The sequence below is a fragment of the Ptychodera flava genome, chromosome 3 (genome assembly GCF_041260155.1).
Source record: "Ptychodera flava strain L36383 chromosome 3, AS_Pfla_20210202, whole genome shotgun sequence".
In the NCBI taxonomy this organism is placed as follows: Eukaryota; Metazoa; Hemichordata; class Enteropneusta; family Ptychoderidae; genus Ptychodera; species Ptychodera flava.
The window spans coordinates 1,963,588-1,987,440 of NC_091930.1; the positions used below are offsets into that span (position 1 = coordinate 1,963,588).

The 23,853-nt window shown below is 40.4% G+C and overlaps 1 protein-coding gene across 1 annotated transcript in view; it reads left to right on the plus strand.

Moving 5' to 3' along the window:
• Positions 1-23,853, plus strand: part of LOC139130273 (fibrillin-2-like) — a 71,769-nt gene that overhangs the window by 27,024 nt on the left and 20,892 nt on the right. Inside the window, exons 3-27 of the mRNA XM_070696027.1 lie at positions 2,666-2,753; positions 3,089-3,320; positions 3,579-3,711; positions 4,353-4,486; positions 5,453-5,650; positions 6,282-6,392; positions 7,068-7,283; positions 7,984-8,130; positions 8,440-8,611; positions 9,804-10,082; positions 10,785-10,913; positions 11,462-11,646; positions 13,288-13,521; positions 14,004-14,111; positions 14,350-14,547; positions 15,208-15,414; positions 16,013-16,150; positions 16,349-16,513; positions 17,198-17,347; positions 17,989-18,223; positions 18,524-18,663; positions 19,287-19,504; positions 20,578-20,770; positions 21,237-22,725; positions 23,495-23,670. Of these exons, the coding sequence (XP_070552128.1) occupies positions 2,666-2,753; positions 3,089-3,320; positions 3,579-3,711; positions 4,353-4,486; positions 5,453-5,650; positions 6,282-6,392; positions 7,068-7,283; positions 7,984-8,130; positions 8,440-8,611; positions 9,804-10,082; positions 10,785-10,913; positions 11,462-11,646; positions 13,288-13,521; positions 14,004-14,111; positions 14,350-14,547; positions 15,208-15,414; positions 16,013-16,150; positions 16,349-16,513; positions 17,198-17,347; positions 17,989-18,223; positions 18,524-18,663; positions 19,287-19,504; positions 20,578-20,770; positions 21,237-22,725; positions 23,495-23,670 (5,675 nt within the window). The remainder of the gene's footprint in view (positions 1-2,665; positions 2,754-3,088; positions 3,321-3,578; positions 3,712-4,352; positions 4,487-5,452; positions 5,651-6,281; positions 6,393-7,067; positions 7,284-7,983; positions 8,131-8,439; positions 8,612-9,803; positions 10,083-10,784; positions 10,914-11,461; positions 11,647-13,287; positions 13,522-14,003; positions 14,112-14,349; positions 14,548-15,207; positions 15,415-16,012; positions 16,151-16,348; positions 16,514-17,197; positions 17,348-17,988; positions 18,224-18,523; positions 18,664-19,286; positions 19,505-20,577; positions 20,771-21,236; positions 22,726-23,494; positions 23,671-23,853) is intronic.

Sequence of the window (23,853 nt, forward strand, 5' to 3'; positions counted from 1 at the left end):
AAGACCGATTTTTCAAGACTCTGCCAATGAAGTGAATTTTCTGTTCATTTGATTTGAATACTTGCCCACCTTTAATACCCAAAGGAAACCAGTAATACCGTATGAATTGGACAGCAGTGACACTCAAAAGTTTGGTTAGCTATTGACAACCCCTTTCATACTCAGAGTTGTACACAAATTTTGATAGTCGCCATGACAACGACTTCGCTCAGCCCAGTTTATAAGACAATACACTGTAAAACAGCAGGGCTAAAATCGAGCATGGACTTTCTGTGCAGAGGAGGAAAAAATAATGATGTAAATGTAGTGAAAATGCATTTCCATTGGCCATCATTTCCTGTGCCTGTGAACCAAGGATATCAGTTCAGGTAAAAAAACTTTGTTGCAAAATTCCACTGTACTGTCCTCTTTGCAATTTCCATACAAAGTCATAGCTGCATTTTTGTGTCCATCTAACTAACTGGATTCACTTCTTCCGTAAGTGACTGACTGAATTTCATGCCCCAGGCTTTGGTAGTCCGCATGGGCTACCATTTCATGGATTTTGGTAGCCCCAGGGAAAAGTTGGTAGTCTGTGGACACGGGACTACCGCTAATTTCGAGCCCTGAGAGGGCACACTGCACAGTACACGGTAATGCAAACAGCTGTTTCATTACTATCAGTGTGTGGGTTGCCAGTACCTGACACTCATGTTTCTCTGTGCCTGCCCTCCCTCTCTCCACAGAGGTTTCTCCCATCCTGTTGTTTCCTTATAGCAGATTAAGACATATACACTGGGAAGTAGGGGTGTCAGGGTCAATGCTCACATCCCACATTCAGCAGACTAATGTCTGAAAATATGTATGTGTATATGTATGCTGGGACATCTATAGTACAGTATTAACCCTTTAAGCACCAAAGTCAATTTTTGTTGCCTTTACAAAATATACCAAAGTCAAAAGTTTTTTTCAGATTTTTGCCCAAATTTTGATAAGAAACGGTAGTCAATGAAATGTGATGTGCATTTGGTTCAAAATTATCACAACAAATACAGAAACATTCATAAAAATTGGCTGCACTAAAATTTTGGTGGGAAAGATTAGAGCATTCAAAGGGTTAATGTGATCGTTTATGCATGCATGACCAATATACATACAAAAGCTAGTACATGTACTGTGTCTACAACAAGTACATATAGTGTACACAGGCATGGATTTACCATACATGCATTTTAAAAAACATTGTTTGTATATAGTTGTTTACTTGGTATAATTTTGTACTCATAAACACGCACCTGCTCTCAACCATACAATGTACATGAGTGTACAGGTATAAATTGTACAGTGTACATGCCAGTGAGCATGTATATTAATGTAAACAACCACTGTATGTACCCGGTACAGTAGGTACATGAATGTTGGTACACTGATATAAATGCAGAACTTTAAAAAATTTCACAACTTACTGGCTGAATCACGTGATTTCAAGTAGTAGAATGTGATATTTTATATAATAGTACATGCAAGGCACATGTCTGGTATTCAAGGAGGTTTCGTCAGTAAACATCACGCGACATTTTAAAAATGCTAGGGTCAGAACATCGGTTCCTTGACATTTTGCACTGAGGATGTGTACACTTGTACAGTTTGTTGTTTTATCTCACCTAGAGGTGTGATATAACTATAGTTGATAGCAAGTCTGTTTGGTGACAAAGTTCATATTGTCTGAAACTGTCAAGGGCTCTTCTGATGATGTATAGTGTCAGAAGGTGGGAAAATAACTGAAACATTTAACTACATATAAAAGAATTAAAAAAAAATTCAAACCTACATGTGAACTTCCTTACTGTATATGTATATATTCTAGTGTACATGTACATGTATGTGTATGTGGTATTTGTGTGATTTTGTATACATAATGTGCATACATATGTATATGTGTGTTGATCTCCAACTCCTGCGTTAAAAAACTGTACACATATAGTGTGTAACACTGTACAGTGTACAAATATACAAGCTTTGATTGATCATACATTGTTTACATTTATTTGTTTATTTGGTACAGTTGTATGGTTGTGCTCCTGTAAACACGTACCTGTACGCCACTGTACATGTGTATCTAGGTAATAGTGAATAAACATACACAGTACATGTATGTGGCAACGTACACAGAGATGTCAGTTTGATAGGTATATCAATGGTACAGTACACTGGTATGAAGTACAGTGCTTTAAAAATTGAAAATTTATTGCTTTGGCTTGTGATATCAAGACAAGGAGTTCATATTGATAAACGTGGCACTGCATGTCAAGAATGCTATGATGTGACCGTCGGGTCCTTGACAAAATATGCACTGAAACTATGTAAACATGAACAGGTGTAGTCATAATAAAGTGCAGTGGCTAACATAGAGATTGCCAGTTTATGACAGGTGTAATCCGGTGACTGGGTCCATATACCAATATGTCAGGAACTGTTATAAGGGTGATCAGTGTCTAAAGATCATAAAAAACACTGATATACTTTAAAAAAAGAAACAGAAACTAAAAAACTTGTCAAACTTTAATTAGGGTGCCCATGTTTGGAGGGACAGTAAAGCATAGCATTTTACGTTCTGTTTGAGTGCGTCCCGTTGTTTCACCGATAAGAGTTAAAAAATGTTTCTATTTTAATTTTTGTGTTTCAGTTGTGTCGGGGGAAACACAGCCATGGCCCCGTGTCCTGGAGGGACGTACAATGACCAACCATCACAGGATGAAGAGGATGACTGTCAGGTAGGATTGCTGTGATTGGCTCAGTGATAAATTTATGCAAATATTATGCAAACTCCTGGACAGTGAGGTGATGAATCTACAAAACAATTTTTTTTTCAACCCAGTTTTGGAGAATGTAAAGATAAATTTCTGTACTTGTTATACGAAAAATGCCTGAATTTGAAGAAAAATATAAATGTAAATTTATCAATATAGGTTGTTCAAATAGAGTGTTATGATTAGTAAACATGAGAAGAAACGTCTAATTTGTAAAAATATTCCTATTGCTTCCCTGAAGACAGCTTGCTGTTGGTTTAAAGAATTGGATGAATTTCTCAATTTTTGCCTTCACACAGGACTGTTCAACAGGGAGTTACAGCTCAGCAGGGTCAGAATCGTGTACTCTGTGTCCAGGTGGCTTTATGTGTCCCATAGCTGGCCTCTCCTCACCCACAGAGTGCGGTCAGGGATATTTTGCCAACAATGGCAGTGCGGCCTGCACTGCATGCCCGGCTGGCTACAAGTGCCCGTACAACGGCATGTTGGAGCCGGTAGTTTGTGAGGATGGTTACTATACGAATGCAGAGGGTGAGTTTTGTCTTTGTAATCATGTTGTACACTTTCCCAGCAACATGGCAGCCTAACAAATCAGTAAAAATTTGATAATTTTACCATGATGTTGTAAAAAAAAAAAAGAAAACTGACCAGTAAGAAAAAGTTACACAGCCAGCAGCCGTAATTTTTTATTTTTCCACAAATTTTATTTTGCAAGTCCATATTGAAATTGACTTTCAAAGATATTGAGATACAGAAGTTAAAAATTTATTTCCTTGTCTATATTTGCAGCTCAAATATCATGTACGGAGTGCCCGGCCGGCAGTGAGTGTCCCAATGGCGCCAGTGAAACGACCTGTCCTGCGGGATACTACAGCGCTGCTGGCGTTATGGGCTGTAGTAGATGTGCCGCTGGTACTTATAGGTAATTTCATTTTACGTTTATTCCATGTTTCGAGTAAATAAAGTAACTTATTGATTGAAAAATCAGGTGAAAGAGTGATTTTTATCCTGCTACCAGTGTCCTTACAGTGAAATAAGTGTCCTAGCCAATGAGAAAAGTCCTGAAATGTCACTAAAACCATGATTTTCCATCCCTGATATTGAGTTTTTTTGAGGAGATGAGAATACCTGCTAGCTTTCATTTTCTATTGAAAGTTTCAAAAGTTTCAGACTGTAGTGTGTATAAAATTTGTCTAGCAGATAAAAATGATTGTATTTAGGAGAAAAATTTGTGAAACGTTGATTTTGGTAATTTTTAATCATCATGATGTTTGTGTATGAAGTGCGCAATATTTTATCGAATGTTGAGAGTTCCCAAAATGAAGAGGGTTTTCCATAATTGACAAGTGAGATTCTACTCACCTTTGAACTTTCAACTTTGAACTTGAAATCTATCCTTTGTTGAGAGGTTTCCTGATGAGAAAGGTGTCCACAAAGCAGGGAACTTATTAAGTTTTGTTTGTTTTTTGTTTAAGTATTTTTGGCAGTAATTATGTTACTTGACTATCATGATGTGTCTTTCATTCGAGTTGCATTTCTCTGCGTTTGTCTCACATACCACAGTTCATCAGGTGCTGAGCAGTGCACTATCTGTGGCCAGGGATACGCCTGTCCTGACCCCAGCTCATCACCCGTCCAGTGCACCAAGGGATACGTCTCCCTGGCTGGTTCCACCAACTGTACAAGATGTGCCAATAGTAAGCAATGCGTTTCAATCAACACAAGCTATAATCAATGAGTATTTAATTGACAAGTTTCCATCAGTTGACTCAGTTAATTAGCATGCAGTGAATAAAACTGGAAGGAAGATATCAGAAGTTTGCTTTTCCTTAGGAAACAACTTAGTTTGCTGTTATGGACTTTATTCAAGATCATTAACCCTTTGAGTGCCAAAGTCAACTTTTGTTGCCTTTACAGAATATAACATAGTCAGCAACTCTGTAGACTGAGACAATTTTTTTCAGGTTTTCCCCGGAAATTTTGGTCAAAAATTATAGTCATTGAAAAGTTATGTGCATTTGGTCCAAAATTATCGAAAAAATTACAGAAAAATTCATAGAAATTGGTAAATGTTAGTCTAAAATTTTAATGGGAAGAATAACAGCACTCAGAGGGTTAATGACGTATCATTTCCTTAGAGCTAACTACAATATCGTTGAAATTCATGATCTTGTTTGTATCACTGAGGCAAATGAAAGGTGTAAAGATACATACAGCACACGAGGATTGTTGTTTCACAGTGATTCCATATTTGAAAAGGACAAACTCTCCTAGCCAGTTCAGAGGATGGATGTGATTATGTGAAAATTGAATAAAAATGTTTTAAAAGAGAAACAGGAATTGCAAAGCTAGAAAGACAGTGCACATAATAAGTGACAGCCAGCAATTATGATAAATAATTCTCACTACAGCTATTTTGGAACTGAGAACTAGTCTTGGAAAATAAAAACAAAAGAATTTCACGCTCGTGCCACTTGAGGTATCATACCGGTAGTGTGTGGACTTTGAATCAAACAAAACACCCGTGCCAGGGGCTGATACCGGCCTGTGTTTCTGGTAAATGCCTGGTTATAGGTGTGTATATTGGAGGCAAGAGTTTGATAAGGCCATTTTCAGTATTTCTATCTCTCAATAAAAATATGTTTACCCCTTTTGAATAACAGCTGAGATAAGTGAGGAACCAGCACGCACAACATGTCTTCCATGCCCCGCCGGGAAAGCCTGCTCCGATCCGACACAAGATCCGGTGGACTGTGCCAGCGGTGAATATGCACTGTTAGGGAACGGCACATGCACTACTTGCCCAGCTGGATACAAATGCCCAACCACATCATCCATAGAGGATTGTTCCAGTGTGCCTGGTGAGTTAAAGGGGCAGGCTTTTTATCAGCTACATGTATATCTCTGAGTAAATTGACTGGCTGTGTATAACTTTGAAAGGAGAACAAAACACTATCATCTTATAAACAGTCAATGTTTACAACCACTAATGGGAGAACCAGGGATTCAGGATTGTCACTCTAACAGTTTCATGGAGGGTCTACTTTGGAATATCGTCTCTTTCAAATTCCTCAAGAAGAGAGGTCAGGAAGGTCACATGCAGTATTAATAATCTGTTACCAAGGGTGTTATGTTGGTTATGTGAAAAGATAGGGTATATAGCAAGTACCCCCAGCAAAGCACTATTTAGTTGGTATCCAAAGGTTATGTGGCTAGTCCTTGCTGTATATGCTGCTTTTCATGATTGCATAAATATTCCAGGACATGTTATAATGATAATAGTTTCGAGTTAGTTTCATGCTTATTGACATTTTCATATCAGAAAGAAAGGTACAAGAGCATTGTTAATCGACAGATCGTAACAAATAGCCATAGGCATTGTAGCAAGTACAGTGAAAAATTTATTGTTCATTGCATTACACTTTTGTTTAGCCGTTGATACCGGTATCAAGTTCAGTACAACTCACGTTATATTTTGTTGTCTATTGATAGATACATATTCAGTTGGAGGAGCCACAGACTGCACTTCATGCCCTGCTGGATACGAATGCACCACAACCAGTCTAACACAGTGTGCTACAGGACAGTACAGTGCTGATGGAGGTAATCTTGTTTGTCTGTTAAAATTCACATCTCTGCACTTGATCTCCCCATCCAACCCTGTTTAGAGATCCAAGTTTGCATGGTAGGCGATAGGGTTGTTCCAAAATTTGGAGGTACCGGTAGGAGGGAAGTGGTTGTGACCCTGCTGCCATCATGGTTTGGCCTTAACCCATTGTGAAAAGTGGGACTTTTAGTGTAACAGAACCGTTCAGCCCCTTCCAACTGTCTAACTACTCCATATACAACTTCATTGCCAATGTCCAAATTGTCATATTCCTACAATTGAAGTCAGTGAAAAGAGAGAGAGAGAGAGAGAGAGAGAGAGAGAGAGAGAGAGAGAGAGAGAGAGAGAGAGAGAGAGAGAGAGAGATGTAGTTTTCTTTTCAACACATTAAAAATAAAAACACTTGACATACTGGTATTGGATAATATTTGTACCTGTCCAGCAGTGTCTTTTGATTGAATTTGTTCATGTATTATACATGAAAGCCTTGTGTAATACTCTGATTTGAACATGTTCCACTGCACACCATTGCTTGAACATCTAGTCCTTTTAAAAGTCAGTCTTAGAGGCTGGTGTCACTGTCAAATGAATCCAAAATCTTCCAGAATTTGTCTTTAAATTGTTTTCTTGTCTGTGCATGTTTGAGCCCATCCCCTTGTCTTTCTCAATAGATACAACATGTGCTGACTGTGGTGTGGGCAACTACTGTCCGTCCTTCTCATCGGGTCCAACAGCGTGTCCGTCAGGTTACTATGCCGACACAGCCACAGCGACGTCCTGTACTCCCTGCTCCCCGGGATATGAATGTACTACATCAACATCTGCAGCTTGCACCAGCAGATACTACTCACTTGGCCTGGCTACAAGCTGTACTCCCTGCCCTGCAGGTATGTTGTCTATTTCTTTTCTTGAAAATATATGCGCAAAGTATCGCTCCGAAATCAATTTGTACTTATGTGCCTCGAAAGTAAAAAATGTAAACTTTTGCTAAAAGTTTTCGCAATGATACCTTCAGCCATCCTCTTACGACATGAAGAAAAAAAATTGGAAGACTTGTCTGGAAAAAGTCTGAACATAGGCAAATGTGGACAGCGCCCTCAAGTGGCAGATTTCATAGTTTACTGCACTGCAAGGAAACAGTTGCCAAACTTTGGTTAAATACAGTCTGTAAGTGAAATGATTGTCCTTCTGATGACACTGGAGCCATATCTAGTGTAACCAGGAAAATTGTTTTGACAACATTGATACTAATTCTAAGGGGGGTGACATGTTTCACAGGTTGATCTTCATGAATGGACACCTTTCTCAGTCTTTCACCCTGCTTAGATTAAGTCTCCATATAATGTCAAAGGTCAGGGCAATAGAGTTCAAAAGGTTAACACAGCTACCCCAGTGTGATTCTTCAGTGTAACTAGAGAACATAGGGTCCAATGTCCAATGTGAAAGCAATGAAGATTCCTGAGGGGGTCCATAGGGAGCTGTGGGCCCCCTATTATTATATTCATCTGTTAATTTGCTGAGTCTGGGTGCAGTCTTCTGCAGTCTAATGTAGATTTTTCAACATTTGTTCTTTTATCCTGATTGCAGGTTATCAGTGTACTTCTACCACAACATTGCCAGTCAAATGTAACACCGGTTACTACAATGATGATCCATTGAATCAAAACTGTCAGCAGTGTGAGGCAGGCAGTGCGTGCCCAGACCCAACAGTCTCTCCAACAGAATGTACTGCAGGTAAGTTTACAAGATGTCTAGGGGTAGTCTGGTTTGATCAGCTCAGAGAGAGTGTTTCAAATCATTCTATTTATTGGTGAAATTTGTAACAAGCTTTGCATTTTGTAACATATCAAGCGCTGGTTGAATACTGGGTATTTGGTTTAACTGACTCACAAGATATTACAGGCAAACATGTCATGTTGTTTTAAGGTTCAATCTTCACTCTAATGAAAGAGGGTCTCATTAACATATGAAAATTTGGAAATTTCTTACAAGTACAGAGCAGTAGTAAATCTATATTGTTGTCTGCGTTTTCCCTTTTTTCAGGTCAGTATAGCGACGCTGGTTCCACATCATGCACTGACTGCCCGGCTGGGTTTGCATGCCCTGTTGGTAGCACTGGGTCCACCATGGTAGCCTGCGGACCGGGGACGTATGCCACTGGGGGTGCTCTAACCTGTACCTACTGTGATCCTGGATACTACTGTCCAAGTACCACGTAAGTGTCTTTTTCATTTGTAGCTGAAATACTCTGTATTTCTCAATTGATGCGGTCAGTTTTACTTGATTTGCAAATGCAAAAATATGTGAGTATTAAATTTTGTCGTATTTGTGTCACCAATATATGAAAAACATAATGCGGTCACTCTTTGACAAAGCATTTTTACAAGTTATGTAAATTACTTTTGATTTCAAACCATCCAATTAAAAAAATTGCATAAAAGATACAGCTAATAGGGCTTCAATGTGTTATTTTTTAATGCCATCGTTACTGTGGTCATCGCTTCAAGTATTTTCACAAGATTACATCACTTTTCACCATTCTCTGTATAGATTTAGTGGCATTGTACCTTTAGCCCCATTTTGTAAAAAATTCCATATTTTTCCTATTTCAAATTAAAGTATGTTTGTATCATTGGTTTTGCGGAGGTTTGGGAAGCTAGGCAAATGCTATGAGAGCCCTGGTACCATGGCTGTTCTCCTGTTATTTCAATTTGCATTGATTTTCCTAAGGGAACTCGTCAGCTTGTACATGTTTAACCCTTTCACCATCATAGTTTGACCCAAATCCATTGTTTTCTATGGTAAAGTTAGACCTGTACACAGGGAACTAGGGGTGAAAGGGTTAAAATGCTCAGGATAAGCTACAGTGATTGACTTTTCAGTATGATACAAAAGGGGAACCCCAGTAAAATTTACCAGGGTAACCTTTTAAGAAGACACTGTCATTTGGTGTGTTAATCAAGTACCATGCTAGATTTGTGTAGAATATCTACCTGAATGTTCATACAAATTTTTCATCAACCATAACATTTTCAGGTAGAATGTGCCTGGGGGACACAAGTTGGGACTTTTACGATTCATTTTTGATATACCACTTTTGGGGGGTCATTTTAAAGCTCTTGGTGTGAGAAAACTTTTCACTGATTTAGTTTTTCAAAATTCTAAAATTTTATTTTTCTCCATAGAGTTAACACAGGGATGGCAGCCATTTTGAATTCTAAGTATTGGTAAATCTTAAGTTATTTGTTTCCCTAGTACCAAAATTTGCATGGTGACCCCCAACTTTTATCATTGATTTTGAAAGAGAATGGTTGAAAGATTCCTCAAGGAAAGTTTGAGCAAAAGTTCAAGTCTTTCACTTTGGAGGTGCATACTACCTTAAGATGACACTATTGTTGCCTTTACAGCACGGACACTGTCATAGCCTGTGAACCAGGCACATATTCCGACGTCAACGCAACATCCTGTACGCCGTGCCCTGCTGGGAAGGCCTGCCCGAACGCAGATGGCCTGGACATCCGGGATTGTGAAGCGGGCGAGTACAGCACATCGAGAAGTACGGAATGTACAAGCTGCCCTGCAGGTTATGCGTGTCCGTACACCGACAGCAATTACCAGGACCAATGCCAACCGGGGACGTATTCCGTCGGACAGCAAACCAGTTGTTCCGGATGCCCTCCAGGATAGTAAGTCTTCCCACATTCTCCCAACTTGGATGATGTTTCATCATCTTGACATTACGACAGTTGTTTATATTTGCATTAACTGGCCACTAGCTTTAACTTTTTATGATTTCTTCTACAGTTTCTTGTTCTGCTCCCCATAGCATGGTGAGAAACACGATATTCAGCCTGTCAACTCAGCCTGTACACGTGTAGACTGCATTATTATTGATTGAGTGAATTCTGGTCCAGACTAGCATATAAATGTAAACAATAACAGTGCATTCTAATGTACATGTGTAGACAATGTGTTGACAAGCTAAATAGCAGGTTTGAAACATTTTTTTGGAAGTAGAGCAAGAACTTGCACTTGACTTACAGTGAAAAAAATAATTGAAAAACACAGTTTTGTGTTGACCAATGCTAGAATAATTTCAGAAAATCTCATTTGGAATTCAACACCATATTTCAAAATTTCTTTCAATCCACGTCACTGCAGGATGTTGACTCTGTGATCAATCAGAAACATCGCTAAATTTGATTTAACAAGGGTGTAGTGGACCACAAGTAGATATCTTTGGTGCTAAAAAGGGCCACAGAATGTTCAGTATACTGCTTATCTGCATTCCTTTGCTCATGATGTTCATTTCAAAATAATATCATGAAGAACCCTATATGCTACTACACTGTGAATCTGACCCATTTGTGCACTTTAAATATTCGCAGCATGTGTCCGTATACGAATCGCGACGACCAGATAGAATGCGTGGACGGCTACTACTCCACTGGTAACCAATCCAGATGCCTGGCCTGTTCAGCAGGCTATGAATGCCCACGCAAGGATTCAGACGAAGCGTAAGTATATTGTAACTGAATCTTAGAACCAAACAGAATTGTTAGCACAAGTGTTTTTCTTTTTTTCAGTCCCCATTCGGAAGTCTAGTCACGGTGGTTTTAGGTCCTGCTTCAAGTTGATCAATTTCACCACAGATGGTAGAGATCACTACTGTGGTGTCAAATTGAGTTTTGTAACAACTTACAGTTTATATAAGTGCTTATCTGCTCAATCATTACTATCAGTGTCAGTGTCATCTTTGTAATTGTTATCACCATCATCGTCGTCGTCATCATCGTTGTCTTATAATCTTTGTTGCTGTCATCATCATCATCATTGTCATTATCATCACAATTGTAATCATCATCATTATCAACAAAAACATCGTTATCATTATCATCATCATTGTTATCATCATCATCATTATGATAATCATGATCATAACAATCATCGTCACTATCGTTATCTAAGGCAGATAATGAATGAAAATCTTGTAATATTCTGAAGACAGGAGCCAAAGTCTTAGTCTTTATGTCAGATAAAAAGACAACCTTCCATTACATTGTAGAATTGAGTGTTCACCTGGTAGTTACTCCTTTGGGAGGCAGACAGAGTGCACAGACTGCCTGCCTGGATACTACTGTCCATCCACCACACAGGGTCCAAAACCATGTGAGACCGGATACTACAGCGGACTAGCCTCACCAAACTGTACACTATGTGAAGCAGGATATGAATGCTCTGACAAGGAAGGTGAGAAACAAGATTGTGTCTAGTCATGCAATCTCACACATTCACAACTCAATGAAAAATTTGAGGACCTGTGTCTTTTGTTATGTATTATGAACATTGAAGCGTACTTATTGCGAGCAACACAGACAATAATGTAATTAGTCCCCACGGACACCGTCCGGGGGGACTTATAGGTTTGGTCATGTCCGTGCGTGCGTCCGTGCGTGCGTGCGTGCGTCCGTCCGTGCGTGCGTGCGTGCGTCCGTTCACGCAGATATCTCTGAGATGCCTGGAGCGATTTCATTCAAACTTGATAGAAGGATTACTTCATATGGCATACAGATGCACGTCAATTTGTTTTGTGATACGATCCAATATGGCCGCCAGGCGGCCATTTTATTACGATTTTTTCATGTACAGAGCCATTACTCAGGCATGTTTCGACGGATTTTATTCAGAGTTGGTACAAGGACATTGACCAATGTCATAGATATGCACATCAATTTGTTTTGTGATACGATCCAATATGGCCGCCAGGCGGCCATTTTATTACGATTTTTTTCATGTACAGAGCCATTACTCAGGCATGTTTTGACCGATTTTATTCAGAGTTGGTACAAGGACATTGACCAATGTCATAGATATGCACATCAATTTGTTTTGTGATACGATTCAATATGGCCGCCAGGTGGCCATTTTATTACGATTTTTTCATGTACAGAGCCATAACTCAGGCACGTTTCAACCGATTTTATTCAAAGTTGGTACAAGCTTATTGACAAATGTCATAGCTGTGCACGGCAATTTGTTTTGTGATACGATCCAATATGGCCGCTGTGCGGCCATTTTATTACGATTTTTCATGTACAGAGCCATAACTCAGGCATATCTCAACCGATTTTATTCAAAGTTGGTACAAGGACATTGACCAATGTCATACAGATGCACGTCAATTTGTTTTGTGATACGATCCAATATGGCCGCCAGGCGGCCATTTTATTACGATTTTTTCATGTACAGAGCCATTTCTCAGGCATATCCGCATGTTTTGACCAATTTATTCAAAGTTGGTACAACGACATCGACCAATGTCATAGCTATGCACATCAATTTGTTTTGTGATGCGATCCAATATGGCCGCTGTGTGACCATTTTGTTACGATTTTTTTCATGTCCTGAACCATAACTCAGACATGTATCAAGCGAATTCATTCAAAATATTTTTATCACAGACCTAATGAAGAGGACTCTATCCTCTTTGAGGACCTGTAATCAAAGTACCGATTAACAAGTGGGGACTGTGTCATCAACGATGACTTGTTTCTAGATACACATCAGTAAATCCATGAAGTCTATGCAAAATCTTGCTTTATGAAGTTTGAGGTATATGATTGTTTAAAGTTAGCATATGTCTCGTTGTATGAGGACTTGAGTGTGTGTAACTTACCAATACAATGACCTCTGACATTATGACGCATGAGCACGTATACTGTACTTGTAATGAAATCATTGAAATGTACCAGGTGTGATGACCCACGACCCTGCATTTTTCTCAGTGATATAACAGACCGGTTTATTGTGTGATCTGTTACCCATCACACACCGATGAACTCTGTGGCGTACTTTATCAAAGTACTGACTGACCCTCATTTTATCCGTCAGTTCCGGTGGAGTGTGCACCAGGCAAATGGTCCGCACCGGGATCTGTCAAGTGTGATCCCTGTAATCCGGGGTACATCTGTCCTGAGGCGTCAACCTCTCCCAGCCCGGCAGAGGGTCTATGCGAGTGGGGTGGTTGGTGCGATGGAGTGGCTTACTACCCATGTCCACCGGGTACCTACAACCCAAAGAATGGATCTCGGAACCAGGCTGAAGCTTGTACGGAATGTCCAGCTGGTAAGTCAGTGACTAGTGTACCTATACATCCTATGTACTGTGACCTTTTAGTGAGTACGCCCTCTCACAGACTGTTCACACATTCACAGAATGTAACAGATAACTCATGCATTGAGTGGACTCAAATCTAGAAAACTTAATATAGGATTACACGAAATCATTTTATTGTGTTCTGTCAAGTAACCTGTATTCTAGTATGGAATTTGATAAAAACTAAAGAGACCTGAAACTTTGTGGTGGTGTTTGACCTGTGCATCCTCCACCCCTTGTAAAACAGGTCCACACTCACCATTTGAGACAATGGGTGTTGTGCCAAAATATTCTGGTGAATAGGGTTAGTTTTTTTACAGCCATTTTCAATATTGAAAAGAGATTCAACCATAGAAAGTCAATATCTAAACCACACCGTTGTGAGTGAGTCAGTTCACAGTGATGAAATTATTGCAATTTTTTTCGGTTTCTTTTTCTTTACCTGTACAAAGGTTTCTACTGTCTTGGACCTGGTGAGTATCAGTACGAGGACAAGCCCTGCCCTGCGCGTCACTACTGTCCCAAAGGCACTTCATATGCCACAAGATTTCCATGCCCAGGTAAGTCTGCAGATATCAGTGTTGGCAACAGTGTCTATCTGTCAGTGTAATATCATCAGAGGAAGTTGAAAATAAGCATGAAAAGAGGGTTAGATCTGTTTGCTTCATCAAATTCCAGTGTGATGGTCACAGGTATACCTACCTACCAGAATCTCTGCAGGAAGCATGGTCAACCCATACTCACATCTCTTTCTCTGATTTGATCATAAATCTTTTTTAATACATTTTTTTTGACTAGGTGGTACTTACAATCCAAACATGAACTCAACATCTCAGTCGGCATGTATAGTGTGTCCAGCCGGTCACTACTGTCCATCGGGCAGCGATTATGAGGGTGAGCTGTGTCCAGCCGGCTTCTACTGCACGGCAGGACAGGAGACTGGTTTCCAGAATGCCTGTCCGGTCGGCACATACAGCAATGAACGTAACCTGACAAGTAAGTATTTAAAATGCGAGAGTTGACAGTGATGGTGATGTCGCCATTTTTGGGGTTATTGACATCTGGTATTATTATGGTAGCAAGTCAATGTAATGACGGTAATAACATTACCGGGTGAAATCAGGTAGTGAAGAAAATGATAAGTTACTACCAAGTTTCCAGAGTAGGTAGCCATAATCGTGCTGCTAATAACACCTGCCAAGATGCTTCAGAGTTCAACCCTTTGCACCCTGACCCCCTGGTACCCTACGACATCATGCGGACATTTTTATCCGAGCCGGGTTAAAAGGGTTAAAAATTCAGTGAAGTCATTGAATTATCACATCAGCCAGAATGCAGGATGCAGTCACTCATTGTTTCACTGATGAATGTGTGAAGATGAATATCACAGCTGCATATAATTTGTATAACTTCTCAAATAATCTGAAATGTCGGCTTTCAGAGAACCCATGCCTCATTCAGTTCCAATGCTAATGCACTGTACAATGTCCTCGAATTTGTAATTGTGTCGTAAGCTACTAAAAGTTGATCAACCGTCAATACTTTCCTGGAAATTTTTTTGTCTGATATTCTGCAAGGCATGATTTAAAGCATTTTCCAATGGTGTTGACTGCTAACTGCTAACATATGTGTGTGTGTGTGTTTTCATTCTTGCAGTGCCAGAGCAATGTACAGACTGCCCCGTCGGCCACTACTGTCCGTACGGCAGTGCCGTGGAACCAAGGCTTTCACCACTTCCCTGTAACCCGGGAACTTACAACCCTGATCCCAGAACCGGTCACAGCTACAACTGCCGGCTGTGTGATTCGGGAAGGTCGTGTCCCTGGTCTGGACAGTCTAACAGCACCCATCCCTGTGCAGAAGGTAAGTATTGGGGATCTCAGCAGTGTCGTTTGGCTAAACAAGCATGTGATCCTATTTGATGGAATTACTTATCTATAGGGTCCGAATGCTCCTGGAAAATCTGTGAAAGTCCATAACTTTTAAAGCCTCCTAGAAAGTGTTGGAAAATTGATAATCCAGCCAAAAATTTCAAAGGTGACCAGATGGTCAAATATGATGTCATAAAAATGGTATTTAAAATGATATGTAAAGATATAATATTGTAAAAGTGATATTTTGAAAATGGTATTTTGGACCTCAAAGTCTTTTTGAAAATTGCTGAACAAAAGTCTTTGAAATTCTTTGAATTTTACATGATATAGAGAGTATTGTTACAGTATCTAGTACATGTACATGTATGACATAATACCCCAGATGAGAAAACAGAAAATCATTTGAAAAAATTTGACAGTCCAAACATCTGTCCCTTATGTGGCGTTCTACCATATATGTTACACCTTGAAAGACATTGTGATGATGAAATCACAGAAATAGAGTAGAAACCTATGGAGTCAAATCCACTGAGATTTCGGACCTCAAAAAGTACTTTATCTTAAATATTTATTTTTGTCAATTACAGGCTATTACTGCCCTAACGGCACCATCACCAATGACCAGTACCCATGTCCACCCGGTACCTACACTGGCGAAACAGACCTGACCTCAGCCGATGAGTGCTCAGCATGTCCACTTGGATACTACTGCACCTGGGCAACAGGTGAGTCACCTGTGATTTCTCATAGGCACAGCTTTCTATATGATTTTTTCTATGACATTTCTGGTCAAGTGAGTGAGATTTAGCAGCATTTATTGAGCGTGTTGTGAATATTATCAGTCTCAGTGAATTGATATATTACTATAAGTACGACCATTCCGGGAAGCATTTCCAGTGACACTTATTGGTTTCTCATGCCAGGTAACACAACAAACCCTCCAAGACCATGCAAGCCCGGATACTATTGTCCGCCGATGACTCCCAGCCCTGATCGCTATCCATGTCCTCCGGGGACGTTTTCACCCAATGCCGACAACAGCGAAGTTGGAAATTGCACAACATGTACAGAAGGCTACTACTGTTTAGGTATGTGAATGCTTCGTGTAATAATAATAAAAATAGTAATCTTTATTTAATTTTGATAACATGGTACATGACTACAATTGTTGCAAATACATCAAGAAATACAAGAGAGGGAAAAAGAAGTTGAAAATACCAAAGTTTTATGTATTATCTCCCCTGCATGCTCATGTCAGTATGTCTGTTGATCAGGATGGGGGCAATTCTCTCCTGGAAAGTTCTTGAAAGCCTTTGAGTTGTGAAGCCTCCAGGAAAGTTCTTGAAAAGACCTTGACAATGAAACTGCATCTCAGTACACTGATGTCACCTACGATATCTGAAAAACCGTGACATGATTGGCTGTGATATTGCAGAAATGATTTGTCATAAAAATGGTATCTTTAACATGTTGTTTTCATATCATTTGAAAAGCAGTAGTACCACTATGTACAGTAGTAGTACTACTAAGTACAGTAGTAGTACTACTAAGTACAGTAGTAGTACTACTAAGTACAGTAGTAGTACTACTAAGTACAGTAGTAGTACTACTAAGTACAGTAGTAGTACTACTAAGTACAGTAGTAGTACTACTTTCAGTGAGTGAACCTGTGTTCACTTGTCTGAAAATGATGGTATTCTGATTTCAGGGGATTCTATCATTCCGTATGCTTACAATGTTGCTAATACTTTTACTGTTGTCTATTCAACCAGGTGGTCAGCCCAGCGTGAGTGGCATCTGCCCACCGGCGTATTACTGCCCTGCTGGCACAGAGGTGGCTGAACAGTACGGCTGCCCCAACGGCACCTACAACCCTCATACGGGCCTCAGCGCCGCCAGTCAGTGTAAAAACTGTACACTTGGTAAGTACTTGTGTGACGGAGTCACATCATTTTAGGTGTTGTCGCTAACTTCTCTTCATTCACAGCCAATGGCTTGTTTCAAGTCTCTGTCTGTCACTGAGTATTGTGTAGATATTGTGAAAAAGTGCAAGATTTATGGAATAACAATGATTTGCAAAATATGTCACTGCCTCTGTAGAATACCGCTGTTCCCGGTTACAGATGTTTTATTTAATACAACAGCACATGCGCAACAGGGGCTGTGCTGCTCGACATTTGTCCACATTGCAAGCAGTGATGTCTGATGTTGCGTGCCTGCAGCTATCTTAAGTAACAAACTTGTAACCTCAAATAGCTCTATTCAAAGGTCACCATTTCAAGTTGATAAGAAGTCCAGAAACAATATTACCTGAAATTTACAGATATTCAATATTGAAGATGGCTGCTAAACCTTTTGTTATCTCAATGGAGACAAATTTTCTATTTTCATGAAAATAAAGATAATGATTTTGATTACTCCAAATTCTTCAAAATGAGCCAACACAATCATAGACCGGCTAAGTATTGTGATTGTCCGAAAAACTGTTCCAGTGGTGCATTCTACATTTTCAATGCTCAGGAAATATAAATTTTCATCCATACTATTCATATATTCCACACAGGTCATTTCTGTGAGTATGCGTCTGTCTCACCCATTGATTGCCCAACGGGTACATACATGCCTTACGGTGAAGATTCAAACGGCGTTGTCATCGGTGAGCCCGCTGGGTACCAGTTTGACTGCCTACCTTGCCCCGGTGGCTCCTACTGTGGCAACGCGACCTATGACCCTGTGGAATGTGGAACTGGCTTCTATTCCAAGGACGGCCAGTATGATTGTGTGACTTGTCAGATTGGGTATGTAGTATTTGTAGTATCGGGACGAAAATGATAAAATCTGTACCTCAGTTTTTCTTCCTGTCACCTGTACCTCTTTCATTGCACTTTGTGAGTTTTCTGAGCTGGAGAAAAAACTACAGATTTGAAATAAAAATAATTTACAGGTAGATCTCTTGCGTATATTCTGGTCCCATATTTTAAGTATAAATGCATAAAACCCAACATTTAAAAAAAAAATTCAATCCAAAGTTTCTAATGTCTACTATCCCCCATGATGAAGTGCTGCTTGACACTTTTCAATCATTTTATATTTGCCAGCCATTATTGTGACAACACCACAACGTCTGAAACGGACATGCTGACCAACAAGAGGTGCCCTGCCGGAAAGTACTGCCTGGCGGGACTCCACTCGGTCAATGATGCAACCGACTGCACAAAAGCACACTATTGTCCTGAAGGTATGTCATTCACATTTGAAAAAACTGCTCACTCAAAAGCTAGAGAATTGTCAATGACGAGAAAGAAGAATAGTCTAAGACTAATTTCTGCCAAATTTTTGCGTCATTGGCTTATCTTTAATGTTTGATACACCACAGTTTGGTCTAGACCGATGAAATTTTTTCTGCATTTTATAGAATATATGGAAATCTAGTCATTAGCAATGCAAAATACATAATTTTTCAGACTTAATACCTGATACATCTGATATGTGTTCCCTTTAATGTGACTTTACTTTTGTTTGCTTATGTAATCCCCCTGTATATTAAGTTGTTTGCACCATCTTGGCTTTATTGCACATGTATTTGTGTGATGTGCAATAAAGGTTTTGTAAATGTGATATAAAATATATTTTCCAACATACATGTACCATAACTCCTGATGGAAAAGAACAGACTTCTATTAGTATGTGTTTTCAAAAAAAGGTCAGAAGCAGAGCTGAATCAAGCCCCTGTACATCCAAAATGTACTTTTATACTGCAGTTTGAGAACTTACCCCCAGACTTTGATATCGAGTGCATTAATACATATTTTACAGTTGTGAAATGTGTATAAACGTGATTGTATTTTCCTTGCACCAAAGCTACTGTGGAGGAACTAAACTGTCCAGTGGGTACCTATAACCCAAGCCTTGGCCTAGGTGCCGTGACGGAGTGTCTTCCGTGTGATGCTGGCGCATACTGTCTGGAAGAACGGGAGACAGTGAATGGATATTGCAGTGCTGGCTATTATTGTCCAACAAATATCACCAATCCATACGGTTCAAATCCACCACTCATTGGATCCTATGGTCCAGAACAGGTAATGAAATATGCGTAGTTGAACTTGTCCTTGCTCTATGTGCCTTGTTTCAGTATTTTTGTGAACACGTAAGGTTGTATGCACCTCGAATGTGAAAGGCTCTAACTTTTGCTCAAACTTTCCTCATTGAAACTTTCAACCATTCTTTCACCACATCAAGAATAAAATTAGAGGTCATCATGCAAAATTTTGAACTTGGAAAAACAAATAACCCTACATTGCTGATGACTGCCATCCCTGTGTTAACTCTATGGAGAAAAATGAAATTTTTGATTTTTCAAAAAAACTAGCACTGTGAAAATTTTTCGTACTCCAAGAGCTTTTACTTAAAGTTAACCCTTTGAGTGCCAAAGTCAACTTTTGTTGCCTTTCAGAATATAACATAGCCAGCAACTTTTTTAGATTTAGACAATTTTTCAGATTTTGTGCGGAAATTTCGGTCAAAAATTGTAGTCATTGAAATGTTATGTGCATTTGGTCCAAAATTATCGAAAAAATTACAGAAAAATTCATAAAAATTGGTAAAATGTTACACTAAAATTTTGATGGGAAAAATTACAGCTCTCAAAGGGTTAACGTGAGCCCCCACAGGTGGTAGATCAGAAAAGAATTGTAAAAAAAATTGAAGTACAAATATCGGGCTCTTACAGTTGTGTTGTACCCTAGAGAAAGGTGTTGTTGGCATTATGATTCAATCTTTATTAACTTGACAAAATGACTTAAAATACATCTAACAATAAGTGACAGCATTTCTAATGTTTAATTCTTATAAAATTTCATCAGTGTTGCTGGATTTGACAAATCTTGGCCCATCTTGATGGATACAATATGCTGGTTGAGTACAGTAACAAATTCCAGGCACTGGGGTGGGTTTGATGGGTGGGGGTAGAATGGCTGTCACCACATGTTTTGGTTGAAAGTGGAAGATTGACATTCTTTACTTTATAAATAAGTTTTCCCCACATTTAATTATTTTTACACAGCATGTGCATTAAACAAAGCACTTGTACACATTTTTCTCATCCACTAATATTCCTCACCCACTGATAAGAGTACTTATATTCTCCTCACAGATTCCATGTCCTGAAGCAACGTACAGAGACTCACCAGGTGCAGGTGTATTGGAAGACTGTCTGATATGTACCCCTGGCCACTACTGCGAAGTGGGAACTTCCGATCCTGTCATCTGCCCTCGTGCATTCTACTGCCCGGAAGGATCATCTGCTCCCATGCCTTGTCCAATTGGACGTTACGGAAATCAAACAGGTGAGCAGTTACGTCTTTTCTCCAGTTCAGGCTGTATTACGCTTTGTTAAGTTGGGAGAGTTGTAAACCAATCCCGCTGAAACCAAACACCGCAAATATGCCAAAAGTATCTCCCAAGAAAACAGCCAGGAAGTTTCATCAGTGTTTTTCAAACAGTTCCTTCTTCACACCTGCCACATATCATTGGCATTCTGTTGTGCTGCAACTCCTTACTGCATTACGCGCAGAGCAGGAGGGAGATTGCAGAAAAATTGATGCATTCACAAACACATGTCTGGAACAATATTACACTGTAAAACTCTGATTAACATTCTACACTGCGTTCTTAGGAGAAAGAGTTATTTGCCGAAGAAATGATTTTGATGTAATGGCTGTAGTTTTCAATTCGTTTCACACTCACTGAACTAGAGGTGCCGTTCCCATAAAAGCAACTCAGATCATTTTGCTTTCTGTTTTTTGTGTTCAGGTGCTGCCAGTATAGAAGACTGCCCCCTCTGTGATCCTGGCTACTACTGCGACTCACAGGGTTTGTTCAAACCACGTGCCCCGTGTGACCCGGGATACCTCTGTTACAATGGTGCGTACACATCGACTCCGACAGACGGCGTCACCGGTGAAATCTGCCCTGCTGGTGGCTATTGCACCCTGGGGTCGTACGAGAGTCAGCCATGCCCACCTGGAACGTACAGCAACACATCTGGAGCAGTGAACCATTACGACTGCTATGCCTGCGATCCGGGCTTCTACTGCAGTAATGCGCGGACTCCGGAGCCGACTGGACCCTGTAATCCAGGATACTTTTGCACAGGTGGCGCCAGGACTCCCAACCAGACGTTGACTCAGCCTGGACACTATTCGCCTTCTGGATCAGCCATGCCCTTTCCTTGTGAATTGGGTACTTACATGCCGTATGATCGAGCCGGTGAATGTTTGACTTGTGAACCCGGGTTTTATTGCCCGGAGAAAGGGTTGACTAACATGACTGCCTGCCCTGCTGGGTGGTACTGTGGAGGAGGGTCGTTCACGCCGCAGGCGTGCCCAGTGGGTACCTTCCAGCCGTTTGAATACATGATCTCCAGTGATAACTGCACTGATTGTCCGCCGGGATATTACTGCAACGACAATGCCATAACCGCACCCACCGGTCAATGCGATGCTGGCCATATCTGCTACTTGAACGCTGAGTTCAGTAATCCCGTGTACAACGATGACCCGTCGGGCGGACAGATCATCCTGACCTGGGGAGACATCTGTGGACTTGGTCACTACTGTCCCGTGGGTGCCACGTACATGGTGCCGTGCCCGACGGGGACTTACCTCAACTACCTGGGAGGCAAGAACGAGTCTGAATGCATTGATTGTGATCCGGGGTACTTCTGTAACGAGACGGGTATAGACGCACCCATCGGTCAGTGCTGGCCTGGATTTTACTGTCTCGGAGGCGCTGCTCAACCGAACCCCCATGACAACACCACAGGAGCCCCCTGCTCAGTCCGCAGATACTGCCCGGAGGGATCGTACGACGAAAGAGTGTGTGCTGTCGGAACCTTTGCAAACGCCACAGGGATGTCTGCGTGTCTGAATTGCCCGGAAGGTTTCTACTGTCAACCGGACAACGACCCTATACACTGTCCACAGGGCTTCTATTGCATTGGAAGCACAAATGCAGCTGAGAGGGAGACTGTTCCAAAGGCGTGTCCCGTGGGAACTTACGGCTCTCGCGAGGGGCTAACGGATATAGCTGAATGCAGCGACTGTCTGCCGGGAGAGTATTGCGAGACAGAGGGCTTGTTAAACGGGACAGGACTGATAAAGGCTGGCTATTGGTCCAAACGAGGGGCACAGCAGGCAGGTCCGTTCGGAGATGTGAGTGATGACTGGGGTATATGTCCACCTGGTTTCTACTGCCCTGAGGGCAGTGGTGACCCCACACCCTGTCCACCGGGGACATTCAGGTGAGTCTGCCCAAAGTCTACGTGTTGATAATATGTTGTGGCTAACTTATTATATTAATAAGTATCCAAAAATTGTTCTTACCATCAAATCTCTGACAAGGTTCCTATTATTTGTAGCTGTAACTTTCACCAAGGAACAACCATTGTTTACTAGAATCAGCTTGTTGATAAAAAGGGTTATCAAAATATCTAACTTTGAAATGTATTAACTGAGAACAGTGCAGAGCTGTTGTAAACTACACGCATAGAGTCAAGTGTAACTATCTGAAAAGAATCACACAGTTTGTTGTCCAGGACATGATGGAGAGTATTCCCAAATCAGTGTACTGTAAAAACCCTATCAATTCGCCCAGAAGAAAAAAGTTTTTTTTTTTTTAAATAATCGAATTATTAGGAATTCAACAAAAGTATAAAAGTGATATGCTTACCATCTTGGATGATTAAAATATATAAATGTGACTTTCCTGAAGTCCCGACATAGACATTCTGTGCTGTTCCTGTATTGTTCTGTGTATGTTATCAAAAATGAATAGTTCAAAATAGTTTGTCATGATAGGTTGCTTGAATTAATAGAGATTGAGGGAGTCCCAATTTCTATTTGTGGTTGAATTGATGAAGATAAAATTATATTTTAAAGAAAAAATAGGGTGGTCAAATTAAAAGAGTGGTCGAATTGATAGGGGTTTTATGGTAACTTTGCTTGTTCTGTATAAGTTTAAAAATGTGAATTTTGATGATATTGATAGATTTTCTGTGCTTGTACTTTCAGTACATCAACTCACCTGGAAGCAGAGCTTGACTGCACTCTGTGTACAGCGGGGTATTACTGCATGGATTATAACCTGACTGCTGTGACAGCTGAATGTGCTCCGGGCTATTTCTGTCTCAGGGGATCACCCGATTTCCAGCCCACTGATCCAAGCTATGGCGGAGAGTGCCCAATGGGTACGTTTTGTGCAAAATATTGGATGATTTTGGGTTGTTTTGGGTGGATGTACTGGGATCAGTATCTAAGCCCAAGGGGTGATTGTCAAGGTTAATTGGAACCAATTGGGTGTTATCTTGATGGATGTACTGTATCAGTGATGCAAGCTATTGTTCGTAATGTTGTATATTTTTTAAGTCTGT